Genomic DNA, 20,956 nt, shown 5'->3' on the forward strand with positions numbered 1-20,956 from the left:
CGCGAATACATCAAGCGCTGTGAAGTATGCCAAAAGATGAAATCCGAGACACTCTCACCTACAGGACTTCTCCAACCGTTGCCCATTCCTTGCCAAGTATGGGATGATATCACTCTCGACTTCATTGAAGGACTGCCCATGTCCCACGACAAGGACACAATATTGATGGTAGTGGACAGGTTGAGTAAAGCTGCACATTTCTTAACCTTAATTCATCCATTTACTGCAAAAGGTGTGGCTGAAAAATTTGTGGAAAGGGTTATCAAGTTGCATGGCCTGCCAAAATCTATCATCAATGATTACGATCTAGTCTTCATTAACAGGTTTTGGCAATAATTTTTTCAAATGTCAGGCATAAAGTTACAACTTAGCTCCTCTTATCATCTGCAAACTGATAGACAAACGGAAGTAGTCAACCGGTGTATCGAGTAGTATCTTCGTTGTTTTGTGCATCAATGGCAGCACAAGTGGAGTGCCTATCTTCCTTGGGCTGGGTTATGGTATAATACAAGGTACCATGCCTCAACGGGAATGACTCCATTTCAAGCTTTATATGGGCATCCACCTCCCTCAGTCCCACTTTATCATAACGGTTTTTCTTTCGTCAACGAAGTGGATGAGCACCTGACAACTAGAGACGAGATACTACGGCAGCTCAAAGCCAATCTGGAAGCCTCCATCAATCGTATGAAACAAATAGCTGATCAAAAGAGGAGGGATGTCACGTTCGAAGTAGGTGAAATGGTGTTTCTCAAGTTGCATCCCTATCGGCAACAATTAGTTTTTAAACATGCCCACCAAAAGCTTGCCAATCGATTTTATGGGCTGTATCCTGTGTTACAAGAAATTGGAGCAGTTGCTTACAAACTTCAGCTGCCAATGGGAGCCCGCATTCATCTAGTTTTTCACATTTCCCTCTTAAAGAAAGTTATTGGGTGGAGTACACTGCCTTCTACTGAGTTGTCGCCAGTAAATGATGAAGGGATGATCGTACTTGAGCCTTAGTACATTTTGGATACCCGTTGGGTCAAATGGGGAAAGAAGTTTGAAGAAGAACACTTGGTTCAATGGAAACATTTGCCAGCTAAATAGGCCATGTGGGAGATGCACCTCATTGCTGGAACAATTTCCAGATGTGGACCTTACAGACAAGAGTCCATCCGGTGGGGGAAGTATTGATAAGCCACGATGTTCAGCCGGAGGTTTCAAGCCAAATCCCAAATATTTGGGAGGAGGTTAGACGGGCGACGCAAACGTGATGTAAAAAATGTAGTGCATGAGAGTAGCATGCATGCGTGCATCCGCTGAGTCTTAGCAGTTGGAGATATTTATTCTTGATGTTATTTTTCTGTTGCATTTTATTTCAGTTAGTATGTGGAGTCTATTTCTATTATTTCATTTGTAGGCGTCGGTTACTGGTAGTGGCCTTAGGTTGTTCCTCTGTTTTTGGCATACTCTGTTTTTCAGTTTTATGATTATGGTCTGCTATTTAAGCATCTGTGGATTATCAATGAAGCATAGAAAAAATTATTGTAGTAAAATTGTGGAACATTCTCACCCGAAGAGGATATTTTCTTGAAGTGTTTGTCATTTACGTTACACGAGACCTATCAAACCACGTCACATAACTCCTCGTAAGTCCACCTTGCCTCTCCAATGGTTAGCATGACTGCGATTTAATCCCATCGATACCATGTTATGTAAATACCCTCTAATAAGTGTTGATCATTGGATTAATATTTTAGGATATGATTGTGATGAAAACAAGAGAAATTAGGTGTTTGAAGGTAGAAAATAATTCAAACTTTGATTTATCAGTTGGAGATATTTTTAGTAGATATCAATTATTTTGGAGTGAAGATACTTTTAGGGTTTCAAGGATTTTAGATTTTTAGGAAAAATAGTTTATTTTAGTGTTTTAGGCTTAATATCAAAATATACATTTAATTAGAGATTTAACTAAGTTACGTGTCTATTTTATAGGTAACGATTGATATTTGTAGGCACTCTGCTAAGAAAATTAAAAAAAGATAAAAAAAAGTCCAAGTAAGCGGGATTCCTATGCTAGAGATTTTGTAGAAAAGAAATAAAATGAGGTTGATTTTAGAAAATATGCATGTTGTGTTATGAAAAGAAATTTGAAGCAACCTCTGTTACTTGTTTTGTATTACTCATGAAATCTGTATGAAAGAGAAAAATATTGTTGTTATAACTGGTGTAGACATGAGAAAATTTTTGGTATCTGGTTTCTGAGCTATGCAAATAGAGCGAATATGAAATTTTAAAATTTGTGCATGTGATGTGAAGATATTCTGAATCTGTTTTTTAATATATATGTAAAATGATCTGACTTTGTTTAATAGTTTGTTTTGATATTATGTGACATCTGAAAAATCTTTGGCATAACTTTATGATTCGATATCTAATTTTGTTTCTGTTCTATTTTGTTAAGGCACTGTCATGGGTATAATAGTAGTATACGCCCTGCTATGGGTATAAGAGTAGTATATAACCTTATCACGGGGGTTAAACATGACCTCTGTTATGATGTGACACTCTGATATGATATGAAGATGATGTCTCAAGTTTTGATATGCAAAATGATTATTGATTAAAAATGTTTCTGAAAGTTTCGCTCTGATATTACATGTTTCGATTTTGCATTCTGAAAATAAATATTTTGTTCTGTATTTTGAACTCTGTAAATGCTCATGTTTACATACTAGTATATGTTCTCCGCTTAATGAGTTGTTGATAACTCATCTCTTATCTCCACAATATTATTTAGATAAATTGAATATTTTAGCTGAGGATCAAGATTAGGAAGCATGAGTGAGATAATTTAAGTATATTAGATTAAGCATACAAAGATGCCATGGTTATTGAAGAATGTTATTCGGTAAATTCGTCGTGTTATGAAGACGGTATGTGAGAGGTTGATATTTATATTAAGATTTTGTGGTGAGATTAATTATATTGAAGTAGTTGGTTTTAAACAATGAGTTGTAGGTGTAATTAAGAAATTTGAGTTTATATTTGTAATATGAAATATGATTTTAAGTGATAGTTAATAACTCTCCGACCCAATCTAGATCGTACTAGAATTAAAAATAAAAAAAGAAAAAGAAAAAGGGAGCATCCTATCTCTTAAGTCTTAACTTTTGATGCTGGATATATCAATCGTCTGATTGAATTTTTTTTACTTCCATTATTCAGCATAATAAAAGAAAAGAAAAGGCAAGCGTTTGAGACATCAAAGAATTGGGCATCGTTGTTGGGCTTATAATTGTAAGTTGGGACAATTATTGGGTCGGGACTTTGCAGATTTTTACGTGGACCATAACCAATAATCCTAATTAAGTAAGTGTAAGAGTTCGTCACGGGAAAGACGGTTTTGGCATGTTTGAGTATTGATGTGATATCAAATGATTTGTAAATAATAATAAAAAATAATAATAAAATATTAAATAGTAATATATAGTAGTAAAAGTAGTGAAACATAGGTGAAATTGTAATAATAAAATATTAAAAAGTAGTGGAGTGATTTTAGATCTCGTTGATTTGGATATATAGTTAGATAATATGAGATGAGATGATATGAGAAATCTGTGAATAATAGTAGATAATTTGTGAATAATAGTGAAATAATTTGTATTAAGATTTTTATTAGATTTTGTAAAAGAAGTGAAAAATTGAATAAAAATATTATAAAGTTAAAATATTGTTAGAATATAATTTTTTAATATAAACTTTGTTTTGAGATGTGAAAAAGTAGAATTATTTTTGTATTTTATATGAAAGTTTCGAAAAGTTGTAATGATTAGATAAAAAAGTATGAAAGAGAAATTGAAAAGTGTTTGTGTTTGAGTATTGTTTGGATGTTGAAATAAGATGAGATGAGACTAAGTGCTTATCCAAATGGGGCCTAAATAAATAAGTAATAATCTCTCTTCTTATGCCTTCTTCTATCATTAGCTTAACCCTAAAAGGCATTCCCCTACAATATTAAAGTTTTGTAAGATTATAAATTAAGATCTAGTTTGGATCATGTTGAGATGAAATAAGATGAGATGATAAATTTATGAATAATAATGAAATAGTTTATTAATAGTAGTGAAATGATTTGAATTAAGATGTTTTATGAGATTTTGAGAAGATAGAGAAAAAATTGAAAAAAAAATATTATAATTTAAAATATTATTAGAATATAGTTTTTAATTATTATTTTTGTTTTGAGACTTGAGAAATTTGAATTCCTTTTATGTTTTATTTGAAAGTTTGAGAAAATTATAATGATTAAGTAATGATAAGATAAAAAACTTGAAAATCTAAAATTCAAATTAAAATTGAAGAGTTGTTCAAGATTAGTTTTTACTTCGTCGACAAAACATATAATAAAAAATGCTATTCATCCTATTTTTATTTCTTTTAACTTGGCATCAAGTGACATGACAGATAATTGAAAATAATTATTTAATTATTCGATGTCAAATCCAAAAACGATAAAAAATAATAATGAAAAGGATAACAAATAGCATTATTTAATAAAAGGTAAGCAAGTTCAAGAGAGGTAGTTTTAATGATGGGAAATATGGATTTTCTGGCAAGATGATTTACAAGTTACTACAGTAGATAACAGCAAGTTACGTTGTTGATTAATTCTACTGTGATGGTCTCGGCAGTGTATGCCATATGTAGGTACTTGGATAGAAGGACACTTCGGTCTGAATTGGCTCAAAGGACGTCTGATCATTCTCCTTTGCTCCTTGGTTTGGCTGAGAATTCGACACGCTATGGTCCCAGTGCCTTCAAGTTCCAACAAATGTGGACAACACATGATGATATCTGGAGATTAGTATTGTCTGTTTGGTAACATGATGTTAGTGGCTCTGGTCTATCGAAGCTTGCTTTCAAGCTGAAAAGGATGAAAGTTGCACTTAGACGTTGGAACAAATAGGTGTTTGGTTGGATTGGGGCTCATATTAAACAGCTAGAGGAGAGAGTTGAAGACGGTGAGAAAAGGCTACAAGAAGAATTTTTAGAAGAAGTTGAAGATGATGTCTTGGTGTCAAAAATTGAGCTTACGTCTTGGTTAAAAAGAGAAGAGGCTAGGATTGCTCAAAAAATAAAGAAAACATGGATTGATCATGGGGAGGTTACTTCATCTTTCTTTGCAGCATTATAGGCAAGGAAACATATTGCTATACAAAATATGCAGCTTAATGATGAGAGGATGTTATCGACTCCGAAAGCCATCCATAATGAAGCTGTGATTTATTTTGATGATTTTCTTCAGGCTCGCTCTACTGCGCAGGTTCCTAATTTCACGCAGCTTATTCCAACTAAGGTTTCGGATGTGGAGAACCAGAATATATGCAAGGCTCCTACTGAACATGAAATTAAGGATGTGTTATTCTCAATACCTGTGAATAGCAACCCCGATCCAGATGGTTTCGGCTCTAGTTTTTTTTGTCATTGCTGGACTTTAGTGAAAGCCAAGCTACTGGAAGCCGTGAGGGAATTTTTCATGGGTTATTCTCTCCCCAGGTATTATACTTCTTCTTTCATTGTGTTAATTCCCAAGGTTCCGAATCCCTCATCTTTTGGTCAATTCCGACCCATTAGTCTATGCCCAGTTGTTTATAAGATCTGTTTGAAGTTGCTAGTGGCTCGACTTACGTCGATCTTGAGCAGATTAACTTCTATGGAACAAGCTGCGTTTTTGCCGGATAGAAGTATTTTTGAAAATATTAGCATTACCCAAGAATTGGTGCATGCTATCAATAAGCCGGTCAGAGGTGGTAATATTATGATGAAGATTGATATAGCCAAGGCCTATGATACGATTGATTGTAATTTTTTATTTCAAGTTCTGCATGCTTTTGGGTTCTTAGTTGAGGTTTGTAATCTTCTACAACAATGTGTCACTACTCATTGGTATTCGGTCGTCATGAATGGCACAACGAAAGTTTTCTTTAAGGGTAGAAGGGGTCTTTGTCAAGGAGATCCTATATCACCTTATTTGTTTATTCTTGTTGAAAAGGTGTTCTTGCATTTTCTGTGGTGCAAGTTTCAGGATGGTCATATTGGTTTATTTTCCCAACTGTGTAATGGTCCATTAATCTCCCATTTACTGTATGCGGATGATATGGTGATTTTTGCTAATGGTGGTAAGCAGTCCGCTAAGGTGATTAAAGACACTCTTAATTTCTATGCATGCTAGTCTGGACAGGTAGTAAATGAAGCAAAGTCTTCCATTTTTTTCTATTCCAGGATCTTGTCTTCTAGACGAAGAGAAATTTTGAGTATTATAGGTTTTACTGCAGGAAGCTTTCCAATAAAATATTTGGATGTTCCAATTATTACTTGTAACGCCCGGTCCCCAAAGGTCCGGAGAGTTAACTCATATTACCTGATAATCAACTCATATATTGCTAAAACACTTCCAAAAGCTCCAAATCAAACGTAAACACTTCAAATTTAATTAACCACACAAACTTATATGTCAAATCCTCAATACAGTAACCCCAAAAAAATATCAACTTCTCTACATGTCACTTGAACTCATATTTCTACAATATAATTAACAAAAATCACCAATACTCATAAAAAACTTTCTATTCTTAATCCACGATTCTTAAGTCATCTCACCCAATGTTTCATAGTCTTGACCATCAGCTGAAAAATCTAAAATCATCTGAAAATATTGTGAAGATAAATGGGGTGAGTTATCAACAACTCAGTAAGTAGAGAAGATATACTAGTATGTAAACATGAGCATTTTCACAGTATTCAGAATGTAGAAACAAAACATTTCAGTTTTCAATATGCATATCTCAAAAATAGATATTATCATAAATCCAGAGCAATATTTCAAACATTTCATATTCAGAAAACAACTTTTCATATTCAAAGACTCCTTTGGCACAACATGATTGAACATCTTCATCTTATCCTATCATATTAGAACAGAGGCCATGTTTAACCCCCGTGGTAGGGTTGTGCATTCTGCGGAAAGCCAAATAGAACATAAATCATCATGAATATCAAAACGATTGCACTTAGAACAGAAATCCACTATTATATCTCATGGTAGGGCCAGAAGTCACTATTATATCATGTGGGCCAGAAGTCACTATTGTATCCTGTGACAGGGCCAGAGGTCACTATTGTATCCTATGATAGAGCCAAAAATCACTATTGTATCTCATGACAGGGCCACATATAAGAGTAAAACAGAATCAAAATCACCATATCATAATCAGAATCAGAGTCAAAACAAAATCAGAAAGTCATGCCAAAGGATTTCATATGCCAAATCATATCAAAACAGAGTACCTGAAATTCAGATCATTTCACATTTTCCCAAAACAGATTCAGAACATCTTCACGTCACATGCAAATTTATCAAATTTTCATATTTGCTCATTTTTTTCACAGTTCAAAAATAGAATGTCAAAAATAAACTGATGTCTACACCAGTCATGCCATAAAATATCTTATTCTTATACAGAATTTCATGAGTAATGCATAACAAATAATTGAGTTCGTTTCAAGTTTCTTTTCATAACAAAACATGCATATTTTTCCAAAATTGACCTCAATGCATTTCATTTTTATGCAAAGTCTAGCATAGGAACCTCACTTACCTGGATTTCATAGCTTTTTAGAATTTTTCAAAAAAATGTTAAGTCGACTATAAATCATCACCTATAAAAATAATCACGTAATTTTCGTAAGTTTCAAATCAATCACGTATTTCGATATTTAAGCTTAAGCTTCTAAAATAACCTATTTTAATTCCTCAAAACCTAAAACTCTCATAATCTCAAAATATATCATCACTTTCTAAAATCATCAATATCCACCATTAGGGGTGAATTCGGTCCGGTTCGGTCGGTCCCGAGGAGGTTTTGTGGACCGGCTCGGACCAATTCGGTCTAGGGTTTTCTCACCCTGGACCGGACCGAATAACATAAGAACCGGTCCGGACCGGTCCAATTCGGTCCGGTCCGGTCCGGTCGGGCCTATTCGGTCCAAGCGAATTTAGATGGGCCAATAGCCCAATTTTATTCTTCTGGTTTTTCGGCCCACTAGTAAAATCCACTAACATTTTATCGAATTTGAAGAAAAAAATACAACTTATAAAGCCACCCACAAAATGCTTATAAAAAAATGCAAATTACAAAACTATTCACCGATAGTCTAAAAAAGAATAAATTACAAAGCAATATGCTAACTAAATTATAGTGAATAAATTTAAATAAAAAGTTTTACTACAAAAAATAAATTTTATCTATATCCATCAAAAACTTCAAAAAAGGAATAAACAGTTGATTTTCTTCCTACTAATCCATCCAAACAATTTAAACAAAGTTAAAACTAAAAATTATACTAGATAATGAAAGAAAATTGAAAAAACATTCTCAAGCAAATTTGGTTTCTAAAAGGAAGAAAGAAAAAAAAAAAACCATTCCCAAGCATAGATAATAAAAACTAAAAATTATACAAGTCCCAAATAACTGAAAAATTAAAATCTGTAAATACAAATTACAATTTACATCAATGCAAATTATACAATTATTCTCCTGGCAGCTCCTAAGTCCTAGCTTCCTCCATCTTTTGGCTTGGCATACTTTTCACTTTTTAGTTTTCACAATACGCTGTAAAGTGTAAACAAAGGAATTATTAGCAAATAGCGAAAGTGAAAACTGAAAACTAACAAGCTAAAATACAATTCACCTAATCAACTTGCATTGGTTGTAGACATTGTATTTGAAGCCTCTATAGAATTGTCACCGTCCCGAATAAGTTCTATAGAATAAAGAAACAAACAAATTATATAAATTTTCATAACATATAGTATTATAGATCATAAAAGTTATAAAATGAAGTACTTATAAAAAAAAGTTATAAAATGAAGTACTTATAAAAAAAAAAGTTATAAAATGAAATAAGTAAGAAACATACCCAATTGCCTTTCAAAATCCTCCACCTCATTCATTAAAGTCCTAAGGTTGATTGGAGTAGAAGAAGAACGAAGCCAATTCTGTGTACAAATTAGAGCCTCAACCATCATTGGAGATAAACTACTTCGAAAAGGATCAAGGACACGACCCGCAGTGCTAAATGTAGATTCAGAGGCCACTGTAGATACTGGTATTGCGAATACATCTCGTGCAACTTTTGAAAGTACACGATATCTAACTGAATTAACCCTCCACCAAATAAGAATGTCAAAACTTGGGAACGCCTCCTCACAACTTTCAGCTAGGTATCTATCAACCTCATTCTTGCTCCCCAAAGTGTTTTCCGACTATAACCGTTGCTTGAATATGGCCATTCTTTCTACCGTCCTATCAACTCTACCACTACCACTAGGTCCACTACCATCTGTAGAATTTACTTCTTCACGTGGAGGACTTGTGCGCTGCTGTTGTAGATCAGAATTATTGCCTCCCTCATTATCAGCGTATGCCTCATACATGCGGATTAAAGCATTTTTAACCTTCCAACTCAAATCAACAGCTTTTGTGGGACCATTGGCATACATGCATTCCAATGCAAAGTCAAAATATCGCATCTTATACCAAGGATCAAGAATAATCCCAACAAACATCAACATATTCATATTATCTAAGTCGTCCCAATATTTGTCAAATTTTTCCTTCATATTTGTGGCCATTAATCCCACCACGGGGCTTCCTATTTCACACTCCGCATCTAGTGCATCGGATATTTTAACTAACTCCAGAAAAAAGGAATTGCAAGTTACATATTCATTTCCCGAAAAAGATAAAGTTGCATCATGAAATAGTTCAAGAAACTTTACAAACAATTCACAATTCACAAAACCCTAATAACACAAACCCAATCACAATTCACAATTCACAAAACCCTAATAACATAAACTTAATCACAATTCACAAACACAATCACAAAATGAATAAATTTCGGATTAAAAAACTCCAATAAAACCATCTACCTAGTACCGGGTGACTGGGCAGGTCTATGGGTCTATGCGTGGCCGTGGGTGACTGGGTCTGTGCGTGGCTGATTAACGGGATGGAGGGTGTCTCTCGGAGGGACGACTGACGAAAGAGAGGCTAGACGAGGGCGAGAGAGAGGCGAGACGAGGGACGAGAGAGACAGAGACGAGAGAGAGGCGAGACGAGACGAGGGACGAGAGAGAGCGAGATGACTCGAGGGACTAAGAGAGGAAACTCAGGAAAGACGAGGGACTGAGAGAGGCGAGACGAGGGACTGAGAGAGAGGCGAGTTGAGGGACTGAGAGAGGCGAGAGCTGTGAGACGTTGGGATGTAGCCTGTGACGTTGTGTTCTGTGAAGACTCGAGAGTCCGAGACAGAGACGAGACGGAGACAGAGACGAGGGATTGAGAGTCTGAGAGAGTGATCAACGAATTTTAGACTGTAGGTTTCTTATCCGTGGAAACGGCACCGTTTATTCAAACTTGGGAATTGGAACTTGGGACTCCCTCAAATCTTCAAACGTGGTTTTTTTTTTTTTAAATGATAATTAAAAAAAATTTTATGGTTTGAAAAATTGATAATTATAATTTATATATATTTGTAAATTTGTAATACATTTAAATTTTTAATAGACTATAGTGATTTAGTTATAGACTTATAGTGATTAGTATTAGTAATTTAATATTAGTTATAAATTTATGTATTAGTATAACTATATTTAATATTAGACTATAGTTATATATTCGTATTGGTTAATAGTTATAAACTTAGTGATTTAATATAGGCTATATAGCTATATAATATATTAGACTATATAATAATATTAATATTATACTATTAGTATAGTTATATATTAGTATTATTTATAAACTTAGTGTTTAGTATAGCTATCAATTTATAATTATATAATTATATTGATCATGTTAATTGTTATTTGTTACTAACTTAGAGTATATTAATGTATTATAATTTATGATTGTTCTAAGTTAATGCATAAATTATAATAAGCTATTTACAATTTTTTACATTTTGTATATGAAGCAATAACTAATAAGCATAAATAATTTAATTATCCATGATTCCATACATCCATTATTCCATACATGCTTTATATTTACTTGCAAGTTGCAACTTAGGTCATAGTCTTAGACTCTCATAGATGTTGGTGGTCACACATTAGTTAATTATGAATTGATAGGTTAATTGATAATATATGATCAATATAATATTAATTTGTAATTACATATTTAAAATTTTATATTCTAAATGGGGATAGGTTAGATGAAAATTACATGATTTATTTTACAATTATTATATAAAATAATATATCTATAAAAAAAAAAAAATTCGGTCGGTCCGGTCCGAGAAATCTCCACCCCGGGACCAGACCAAAGACCGAACTTCTACAACTTTCTGGACCAGGACCGACCCTATACTTTTTCGGTCCGGTCCGGTTAGGACCGAACCAGTCAGTCCGATCAGTTTTTCCGGTCCGGACCAGCCACCTTACACCCCTATCCACCATAACCAACGTCAAATTCAAAACACCAATATTTAAATTCGAAACAGCCAACAAATCTCAATATAAACCAATCACACAAACAACTCCATCATCCAATCCAACCGACCCCCTTACTCATCGGACTCAGTCCGGCACAACCAACCAATTCACATTAAAAATGGGTTAGTGCAAAAATATATTTAAATCACGAAAGTTCTTTGGAAAAATACTTACAACGCTAAAATATAATTTTTAAATGATCACGGAGGTACAAGAGGTGGCGGCACAACAACAAGACAGTGCAAAATGCACTGGGCTGTGGGTCTCAAAAACTCACTTTTGAACAGAGACAAACCAAGACTCGAGATTACTAGGAAAGGACTTAGGGATATCGGTGAAACTAGTTGTGGTGATGGCTGGCTGTGGGTGGCGGCATAGAGGGCGGTTGAAGGCCAAAATGTCCAAAATGGAACTGTTGATGGTGGAGCTTCACCGGTGGCGGATCGGAACTGGGGATGGGTGGTTTAGGTTGCTGGGAGGTCAAGGAAGATGTGGTGAAGAAATAGTGGCCGGAGGTGGCGTGAAGGCGGCGCGTGAACATAAGAGGTGCCTCAGCCTGATGTTGTGCGCGGGGGCTCACGGCAGCGCGAGAGAGGCTGGAAATCGGAGGGTGAGGCCGCCGGTCGGAGAGGAAGAGAATGGGTGGGGCGGTGTCGACCACGGCGGTGCACGGCGACAGTGACTGGAGGACGACGAAATGGACGGGAGGAGGGAGGGGCTGCGTGTAGGAGAGAAGAGAGAGAGGAGAAAAAGAAATGGGGGGAAAAGAAAAGGAGAAGAAAAGAAAAAGAGGAAAAGAAAAAGAAAAAAGAAAAAAAATGAGGGAAAGAAATGAAGTCTAATCTTCACATTTTGGGTCACAAAAATGATCCGACGAAAAATATTTTAAAACAGTAAGTTAAATAAAATAATTTAAACGTAGTGATTAAATAAAAATAAAATAATTAACCCAATAATAAAATAATTTAAAATCAAGAGCAATTTAAATGCATAACAATAATTAATATATAGAAAGCATATCAAAATAATTTTCACAAATAAAAAAAGAAATCATGAAATAAACCAACTAGAAACCCAATAAAATTTAAAACAAGAGAACCAATATTTAAATTAATTAAAATAAATTATTTAATTAAAATACATTAAAATACGAAGTATCACATTACTAGTGGCATGAAGTTGCATTATTTTGAGGATTTGTTGATGAAGATTCGGAAGAAAATAGAGGGGTGGAAGGTTCGATTTTTATCTTCAAGGGCACAACTAATTCTCTTAAAACATGTGTTACAAAGCCTGCCGATTCATTTGTTAGTTGTTCTACACCTCCAAAGTCGGTGTTTGCTATGATTAATCAGTTGTTTAGCACTTTCTTTTGGGTTTAGTTGAGGGGAAACCAAAAAAGAAATGAGTGAAATGGGAGTCGTTATGTAAACCAGTTGATGGGGGAGGTGTTGGCCTATGAAATCTTATGGATGTTCAAAAATATCTACACTTTAAATTTGTCTAGAAATTGCTTACAGAAAACTCTTTATGGGCAAATTTTTTCAAGGCCAAGTATGTAAATGATCAACATATTTCATTAGTGAATCCATTCGGGGGGACTTGGTTTTGGAAGAGAATTGCGACTCTTATTCCGGTTGTGCTTAGTAGATCGACCTAGATTGTAAGAGAAGGAAATCTATCCTTTTGGCGAGATAATTGGTTGGACAATGGACCGAAATGTGAGGAGCGTAGCATTGTTGATGTTTTGACTCTAAAAATAAAGGAATGTATGGGGGAGAATAGTTGGGATGTGGATTTCTTACTACAAACTGTGGGTCCAGAACTCACGGAAAAGATCCTAACCAAAGTTAAGGGCACAAAAACTGGTTCGGACATTTTAATTTGGTTGGGTAAGTCGGATGGTAGATTCTCACTTCCTCTGCTTGGGATTTAGTGTGTGTCGTAGCTCCAAAACATAAGTGGTCCAAATGGATATGGCATACGACTTTGCCTAAGAAATTTTCCATTCCAATGTGGAAAGCTTTTTGAAATAGCTTGAGTGTTGATGATCGAATACAAAGTCTAAGTATTCTGGAGGTCTATAAGTGTGAATGTTGTGAAGAGGGATCAATTGAAGATTTAAATCATGTTTTATATGGAGGTAAAATGGCCTCAAAACTATGGCAGACATGCTCGAATTTTTTGGAAATTCCTTTCGTCTTAAATCGTTCATGGTCTCAATTAGTGGAAGCTTGGTTTCGGAGAACCAAGAAATCCTCATAGGTGGGAAATTTGGTTGGTTTGGTTCTATCGATCTTAACGTGGAGCTTATGGTCATGGAGGTGTACTGCTTGTATGGAAGGATGTAAGGAGCCATTTGATGTTTTATGGTGTAAAGCTAAATACTGAATTGCCTAGGTAGCAAGCCGTTTGAGAGCATCTAACCATTTGGACAAGAGAGACATATCTATTTTGCAAGAACTGAAGTTGCCGATGGAGTCTTCCTGTCCAAAGCAAGTGCGTGCAATCTCTTGGTATAAGCCAAGTCTTGGTTGGGTTAAATTGAATGTGGATGAGAGTAGCCTTAATAATGTTGGAGAATCTGGTGACAGTGGTGTGTTAAGAAATCATGATGGAAAGCTACAATTTGAATTTGCAGAATATACTGGTTTTGGTTCGAATAGTAGGGCGGAGCTAATGGCACTATTACTTGGTTTGCAACCTTGTAAATTGCATGGTTGTAACAATGTTATACTTGAACTGGATTCCCTTTTGATAGTTAACTGGTTGAAGGAAGGTTGCTGTAATGTTTGGTATTTGAAAGATTTTTGGGAGGAGATTTGCAGTATTCTAAGGGACTTGAATGTGTGGTTTCAAAATGTTTTTAGGGAGGGAAACACTGCAGCAGATTGGCTTGCCTAATTGGGTAGTAGAGGTTGCACTGATGTATTTTCGAATGAAAATATTCCCCATTTGCTAAAAGGCATCTTGCGAATGGACCGAAGTGGCTTACCGAATTTAACTTTGCTCTTGACGTTGTTACATGGTCTTTACACAGGTTTGTTTGGTTTTTTCGTGCTTGGTATTATTCTTTCTTATTCTTATGCAATAAGTTTGGAAATAAGGTTATGTTATTGGAATGTCTTGTAATTACGGTATTTCTTTGTCATAAGTGACGATTTATTTAATAAAGTCTAGGCGTTGCCTAGTTTAAATATATATATATATATATATATATATGAGTTTATAAAAAAAAAAAAAAAAAAAGAGAGAGAGAGAGGCAGTTTCAAACTAATTTCAAAACCGGGCTCCATCTGTATTTTGTAGTCATTTTCCTTTACTGGGTCAAAGTTAGAGTTCGTGAAGTTGAACTTGGGAAACTGATGCCGGTCATGAAATGGTCAGGAGTTATCAATATTTCAAGAAAAATGCTGGAGCTCCCGCTGAGGCTCCCGTGGGAGCTCTAGTGTATTTTATTATGTGAATTTTTTAATTTTTTTTATATAGATATTTTTAATAATTTTAAATATTTTTAAAAAATAAAAAAATTTATAATATTATTAAATAATACTTTTTTAATCTCGAAGTAAAATATAAAATATTTTTTTATAATTTTTTATTTTATTTCGTGATTAAGGAAATATTTTTTAATAATTTTTTTTTACTTCTTGATTAAGAAAGTATTTTTAATGATATTCTAAATTTATTTTATTTTTTAAAAATATTAAAAAATATTAAAAAAATTTATATAAAAAATAACTTAAAAAAACACGTATAAATACATAAATACATGCTACAACCCAGCGGGAGCTCCCAGGGTATTTTTTTTCTTATTTATGTCCATTCAAATTACCCATGCAACGTCCACGCATGCATCCGCAAAATCATAATGTCAAGAGCACTAAATATGTAGATCAACACAAGATAATATATAAGATTCATCTACTCGTTGCAAAAAATTAAGCCAACAGAATTTCACAAAATTCTGTTGCAGCGAACTGGCCGTTCACATGACAAATTATATATAGAACGAAGATATGCATCCATGCAGATCAGTAGGATCCAAGATCATGACAAATTTTCTTTTACACGTTGATGGCATCGTTTGCTGGACGTTTCGTTAACCTGCAGCGTCTCAAGAATTTGAACAACTTCCTAATCATCCAAAATAAAAAGCGAATTACGTGAATCGCGCCAAGAACCTGTTGCAGTAAAGGCAAGATTCCTTGTAATACGGCGGTAAGCAGTGGATAGTCTTGAAAATAAGTCGGGTTCACCAATTTCACTGCCCTGGTATAGGCCACTACCACGGAATAAATTGCAATAAACATGGTTAAGGTCAGAAACCATATAAAGCCCTTGCTTCTAAGTGGAAATCCACTAGTGACCAAAAGCACAACGGTTAGAGCTGCAACAAAAGAGGTGGTGTTGAAAGACAAGAAATAAATATATGTTTCGGAATAAGATAGAATTGCTGTGCCGGCTGCACACATCGAAGAATTACACCCGAAAGTACCATTTGTCGTGTCTTGTTGCCAAACACCACCTGGTGGGTTGATCCCAGCTTGGAAAGTCATGGTTGCAATCACAGTAGCCACCAACATCAACGTGCCTCGAGTCTCCTCGACCCAATTTCCCTGATACTGCAAATGTTTAGCCCATACACACAAATAAAAGTAACTCCACGATTTCCTAAACCTTGATTGAGCCGACTGTTCACCAGTAAAGGATTGAGTTGGTTCTTGTGTTTCCGCAGGCAGTACTAGTGTTGGTGGTGGAGGAGAATTTAGATCTTTGGATCTTTTAACACCGGCTGCCTTCAGAATGTCTTGGATTTTGGGACATTTGAAATCTCTATGACAAGCTGCCTCTGAGACGTCCAAAGCTGTGTTACCAATCCTATTCATGTCATTGGCCTTTCTTTTTATTTCTGGTATTGAAAGCAAGTATTTTATGGTCTGCACAAGTACAACCGATCGTTTCATCCAATTCTATACTGCATAAAGCCTAATAGTTCACAGGCAAACCCAAATAAATTCAATTCAAATATACGGAATGGTTGTTTAATTGTTGGCTTATATATTTACTAACACTAGGAATCAAAAAACAAGAGAGAGGGGAGGCAAATTTGCACAGTGGATTGTTATGGAAAATCACTAGTTGTTTACTGAAAAAAACGAAAGAAAAACTTTTAAGGTTTCAACTGCAAAGTCGATACGGATCAACGGTAAACAAAAAGATTGTTAACATACCTTCGTCTGCCCGAGCATCGTAGCTAAGTGCAATATGGAGTTACCATCATCGTCTTTGGAGTTGACAAAATCATCATTAGTAGAGGATTCCACCAACAGTTTCAGAGCATCCAAACTATTATATTGAACACACAAATGTAAAATGTTGTATCCATCGAGATTCACCAGAAAGATTGTTTGTGGTTGGGCAGTAAGCAATTCTTTAATTACATCTATGTGTCCTCTCATTGCGGCTAAGTGGAGAGGGATTCTCTCCTCTTGATCAGGAACTAAGCAGATGTCTGCGTTTGCTTGCAACAATGCTTTCACAACCTGGGTGTGTCCCTCTGCACAGGCCAAGTGAAGGGCAGTTCGGCCTAATGAGTCCACTTTTTCCGCAAGTTTGGGTTTTCTGCTTAAAAGAGCATTAGTAAAATGAAGGTGGCCAAGCAAAGCTGCAATGTGTAAGGGGGTTTCGGTGAAGGATGTGAGGGAGATTTTGTGAAGAATGAGTCTATCCCTTTGCACCAATGTGTTCAAGGTGCTTACGCACCCATCAAATGAGGCTTCATAGAGTGCGACTGTATTATCTGCCTTACCATGACTTGTATCCATCGTAGAAAAAAGTTCAAGCCTTAGGTATTAATATGTCAAAACTTAAGAAATTTCAGCAAAGAGATTATGGGCTTACTAGAGATCGGTGCTTTCCATTCCCCTTGTGAATTAGTAGGAAAGACTTAACCTTTAGAGCAACCACGTCGGGGCAGTATAGGAAGAAAACGAAGGGGGAAGAATCGCGCGTGATGATGATGATCGATCCACAGAGCTAGCTAGTGATTATTCTCTGATAATAAGCTGCTTGCTCAGCACAAATAAATATACAAAAGTCCAACACAATTTATCTTAAATTAATTATTAATATAATCTATTACTTTTTCAATTTTTACTATTATTTATAAACTAATTCAAACCATTGTATCACGCGTCAACACTTAAATGCAACCTAAAACTTTGGAACCCATAAAATTCCCGGAGAAGACCGAGGACGGAAGGGGGCCAATCTTCCACAAGTGGATTTGATTAAATGACCAACACGTGTGGATTTGGAAATGGAGGTGCTGCTCTTAATGCATAAGATTTGAGTCCAATGGGTGAAAATCAACGCGGAAATAGAACTCCCAGCGTTGAGGTTCATGCACTGAACATTCAAAGTCTTTCACGCACCGTCTCCTTGCGATAGTTAGACATTTCGGCCCCACTTTGAAAACGACGGGATACTGGACGAGAAGTGGGGGACCGCTATAAGCCGATGACTTTAACTCGTAACTCATTCATAGAAAAAACTTCCGAAAAATACAAAACAAAAAACAAAATAATAGGAAAAAAAAGGAAAAGAAAAACAGGGCATCACAATATTTCTCGATAAGGTGGTCAGCTGTGAAGTTTTTGATAAGGGACTGTAGTAATTTCTTTTCGCAAATTCACGACCACATGGGAGTTAAAATTGTGAATGTTATTTTAAAAAGAAAATGTGAAAAATAACCTCAGTATATGTTTTGCATTTACTCATGAAATATGTATGAAAGATTAAAGAAATGTTTTTGATATGAAAAGTGTAGACATGAATAACATTTGATATGTTTCTGAAATGTGCAAACGAACGAATATGAAAATTGAGATTTTTACACATGTGATAAGAAATATTTTGGAACTGTTATTGATCATCTGAAAATGATATGAATGTGTTCAGCACGTGGTTTGATATGATATGGATATGAAAACCTTTGGCATACTTATCTGTTTTGAGTCTAATTCTGAATATGGTTCTAATATGATGATATTGGTTCATGTGGTATGGTTGGTACTAACATGATATGATATGATATGAGTTGCACTCACTTTGAAAACAAAGTAGTTTTTTATGTGTTCTTTTCTGTGTGCATACTCGGGCCGGGCTCCGAGATTGAAAAATGAAAAATTTCACAACATGATACTGCCTAGTTTGGCCACCGGGAATAGCACAACCCTACCACGGGGGTTAAATATAGTATATGGCATGATACGATACGATATGATATAATAAGATGAAGATGTGCAGTTATGTTATGGAAACAAAGAGTTTTTTTTTTCTTTTTAATACGAAAAGATTGAAAAGTCGCTCTGATTTTTCTGATAACTTGTTTCGAGATGTGCATATGAAAATGAAATGTTTTATTTCTGCATACCAAGCTTTCTAAAAATGGCACATGTTCACATATTAGTATATGTTCTCTGCTTACTGAGTTGTGGATAACTCACCCCTTATCTTCATATATATTTTCAGATGACATTGATTACCCAGCTGGGGGTCAGGAATAAAAATTGGAGTTTGGCTAGATATGGATAGAAGGTCGAGTACCTGAGAGTACCATTGTTAGTAGAAGGATTTAACTTGAGTATTTGAAATACTTTATGTTGTTTGGACCTCTTGAGATCTAAAGATGTATCGTTTTATTTTGTTGAGATTATTGAGAGATTGAGAGATTGGGAGATTGTGGACCCCCCTTTGGTTTATGTTATTTTATAATGATGACTTATGAAGTTAATTTGTATTATGGTTAATTGGTTATTTGGAAAATATGAGATTGTGTACTATTTATGAAGTCTTTGGAGTTTTAAATGCTTGGAGAGACATGTTTGTAAGTGTCATGTAGTAATTCTCCGACCCCTTCTGGGTACGGGGCGTTACAGTTACTCCGACTTTAACTCGTAACTCATTCATAGAAAAGACGTCAAAAAAATACAAAACAAAAAACAAAATAATAGGAAAAAAAAGGAAAAGAAAAACATGGCATCACAATATTTCTCTATAAGGTGGTCTGCTGTGAAGTTTTTTATGCTGGACTTTAGTAATTTCTTTGGGCAAATTCACGACCACATAAGAGGTTGCTTGGAGAAAGAAGGATCCGTTTACTTGAATTGAAGGAATTCCTAGCCGAAGTTGCGTGGGAATGAATAGTACCAATGTACCATAGCCCCCCAAATCAGAGAAACGGTCGTAGACCAAGTGTATATATAAGAGGTCATGATCTCGAACAAGGGAGATGGGAGCTCTCTCTTTGGATAAATATGCAATAATTTATCTGCTTATACCTTCTTCTATCGTTGTCTTGGCACATCTAGAGTCAAAACTTACACAGTCCAATTCATTTTAACCAAGTTAACCAGAGTCTAGTTAATGTAGAAACAGAGACTTAGCTACATGGTTGGTCAAGCGACATTTGCAATATTAGTTTTGTTAGCTAGACACTTCGATTGGTAGTTAGATCGATCGAGTTGAGGATTTTAAATTCTTGCAAGACACATGCGACCATTGGATCGATCGAATTTACGATTCTCAGAATTTTTATTTCAGATGAATTCATAAATGACCTTTCAGAATTTATTCCCAACTAAATAAATATCTTTCAGCACGATTTTTTATTTTTGGGCTGATGGGCATTATTTTCATAATTTCTAGAGATTTTATCTGTAACGTCCCAAACCCAACGGAGAGATCAGTTCTATTTATATTTTTAAAATTTTCTTCCTGATTACAAACATATATCAAATATAAAACTTCCAAAACTATTCTCAACTATAATACAATGATCCTCAAACATCATTCACAAGTTCGGCTAGAGCCATTAAATTCTAAATAATTACAATACAGATACCCAACAAAAATTTTAAAATAACCAAAATGTGACCATTAGAAAACTTTGTGTACAACCAAAACCATCTTCATGCAAAAAAAAAAAAAAAAAAAATCAATTCACAAAACTTCCAATCTCAAGTGACTAAACCAAGTTCACTATGGAAATTTTGGCTCAAAAGCTATCACTTCAAATGAATGAATTTTCTACAACTCTGAAAAATATGTGAAATGAAGAGGTAGGCTGCCACATGCTCAGTAAGTAGCGCGCAATTTAATTGAAGTGTGAGAGTTGGCAATTTTATTGACTATAAGAGAGTGAATAAATTCTCAATAAAATAATGCGAGCAATATAATTTTATCTCAACCAACATATTCAGCCAAATATCATATTCAAGGTCACATGATAATAGGGAAATTACCAATATACTACAAAGATATCATGCCACGAAGACATCATGTCGCGAGGGCATCAATATACCACGAAGACATCACGCCGTGAGAGACGTTAAACATGTC

At 35.0% G+C, this 20,956-nt stretch overlaps 2 protein-coding genes across 2 annotated transcripts; one reads left to right on the forward strand and one right to left on the reverse strand.

The window, feature by feature from the left end:
* The first annotated feature begins 531 nt into the window (after positions 1-531).
* Positions 532-1,005, forward strand: LOC108998516. Its single transcript, XM_018975083.1, has one exon. It carries the CDS (start codon positions 532-534, stop codon positions 1,003-1,005), a length of 474 nt encoding a protein of 157 aa, XP_018830628.1.
* Positions 1,006-15,618: 14,613 nt separating this feature from the next.
* On the reverse strand, positions 15,619-17,607 carry LOC108998629 (ankyrin repeat-containing protein NPR4-like). The gene is made up of 2 exons (XM_018975236.2): positions 16,786-17,607; positions 15,619-16,491 (listed from the first exon to the last, which is right to left on the reverse strand). The coding sequence occupies exons 1-2, from the start codon at positions 17,377-17,379 to the stop codon at positions 15,619-15,621; spliced, it is 1,467 nt and encodes a 488-aa protein (XP_018830781.1). The 5' UTR covers positions 17,380-17,607.
* Positions 17,608-20,956: the final 3,349 nt, after the last annotated feature.

This window comes from Juglans regia, chromosome 1, assembly GCF_001411555.2.
Source record: "Juglans regia cultivar Chandler chromosome 1, Walnut 2.0, whole genome shotgun sequence".
Taxonomy (NCBI): domain Eukaryota; kingdom Viridiplantae; phylum Streptophyta; class Magnoliopsida; order Fagales; family Juglandaceae; genus Juglans; species Juglans regia.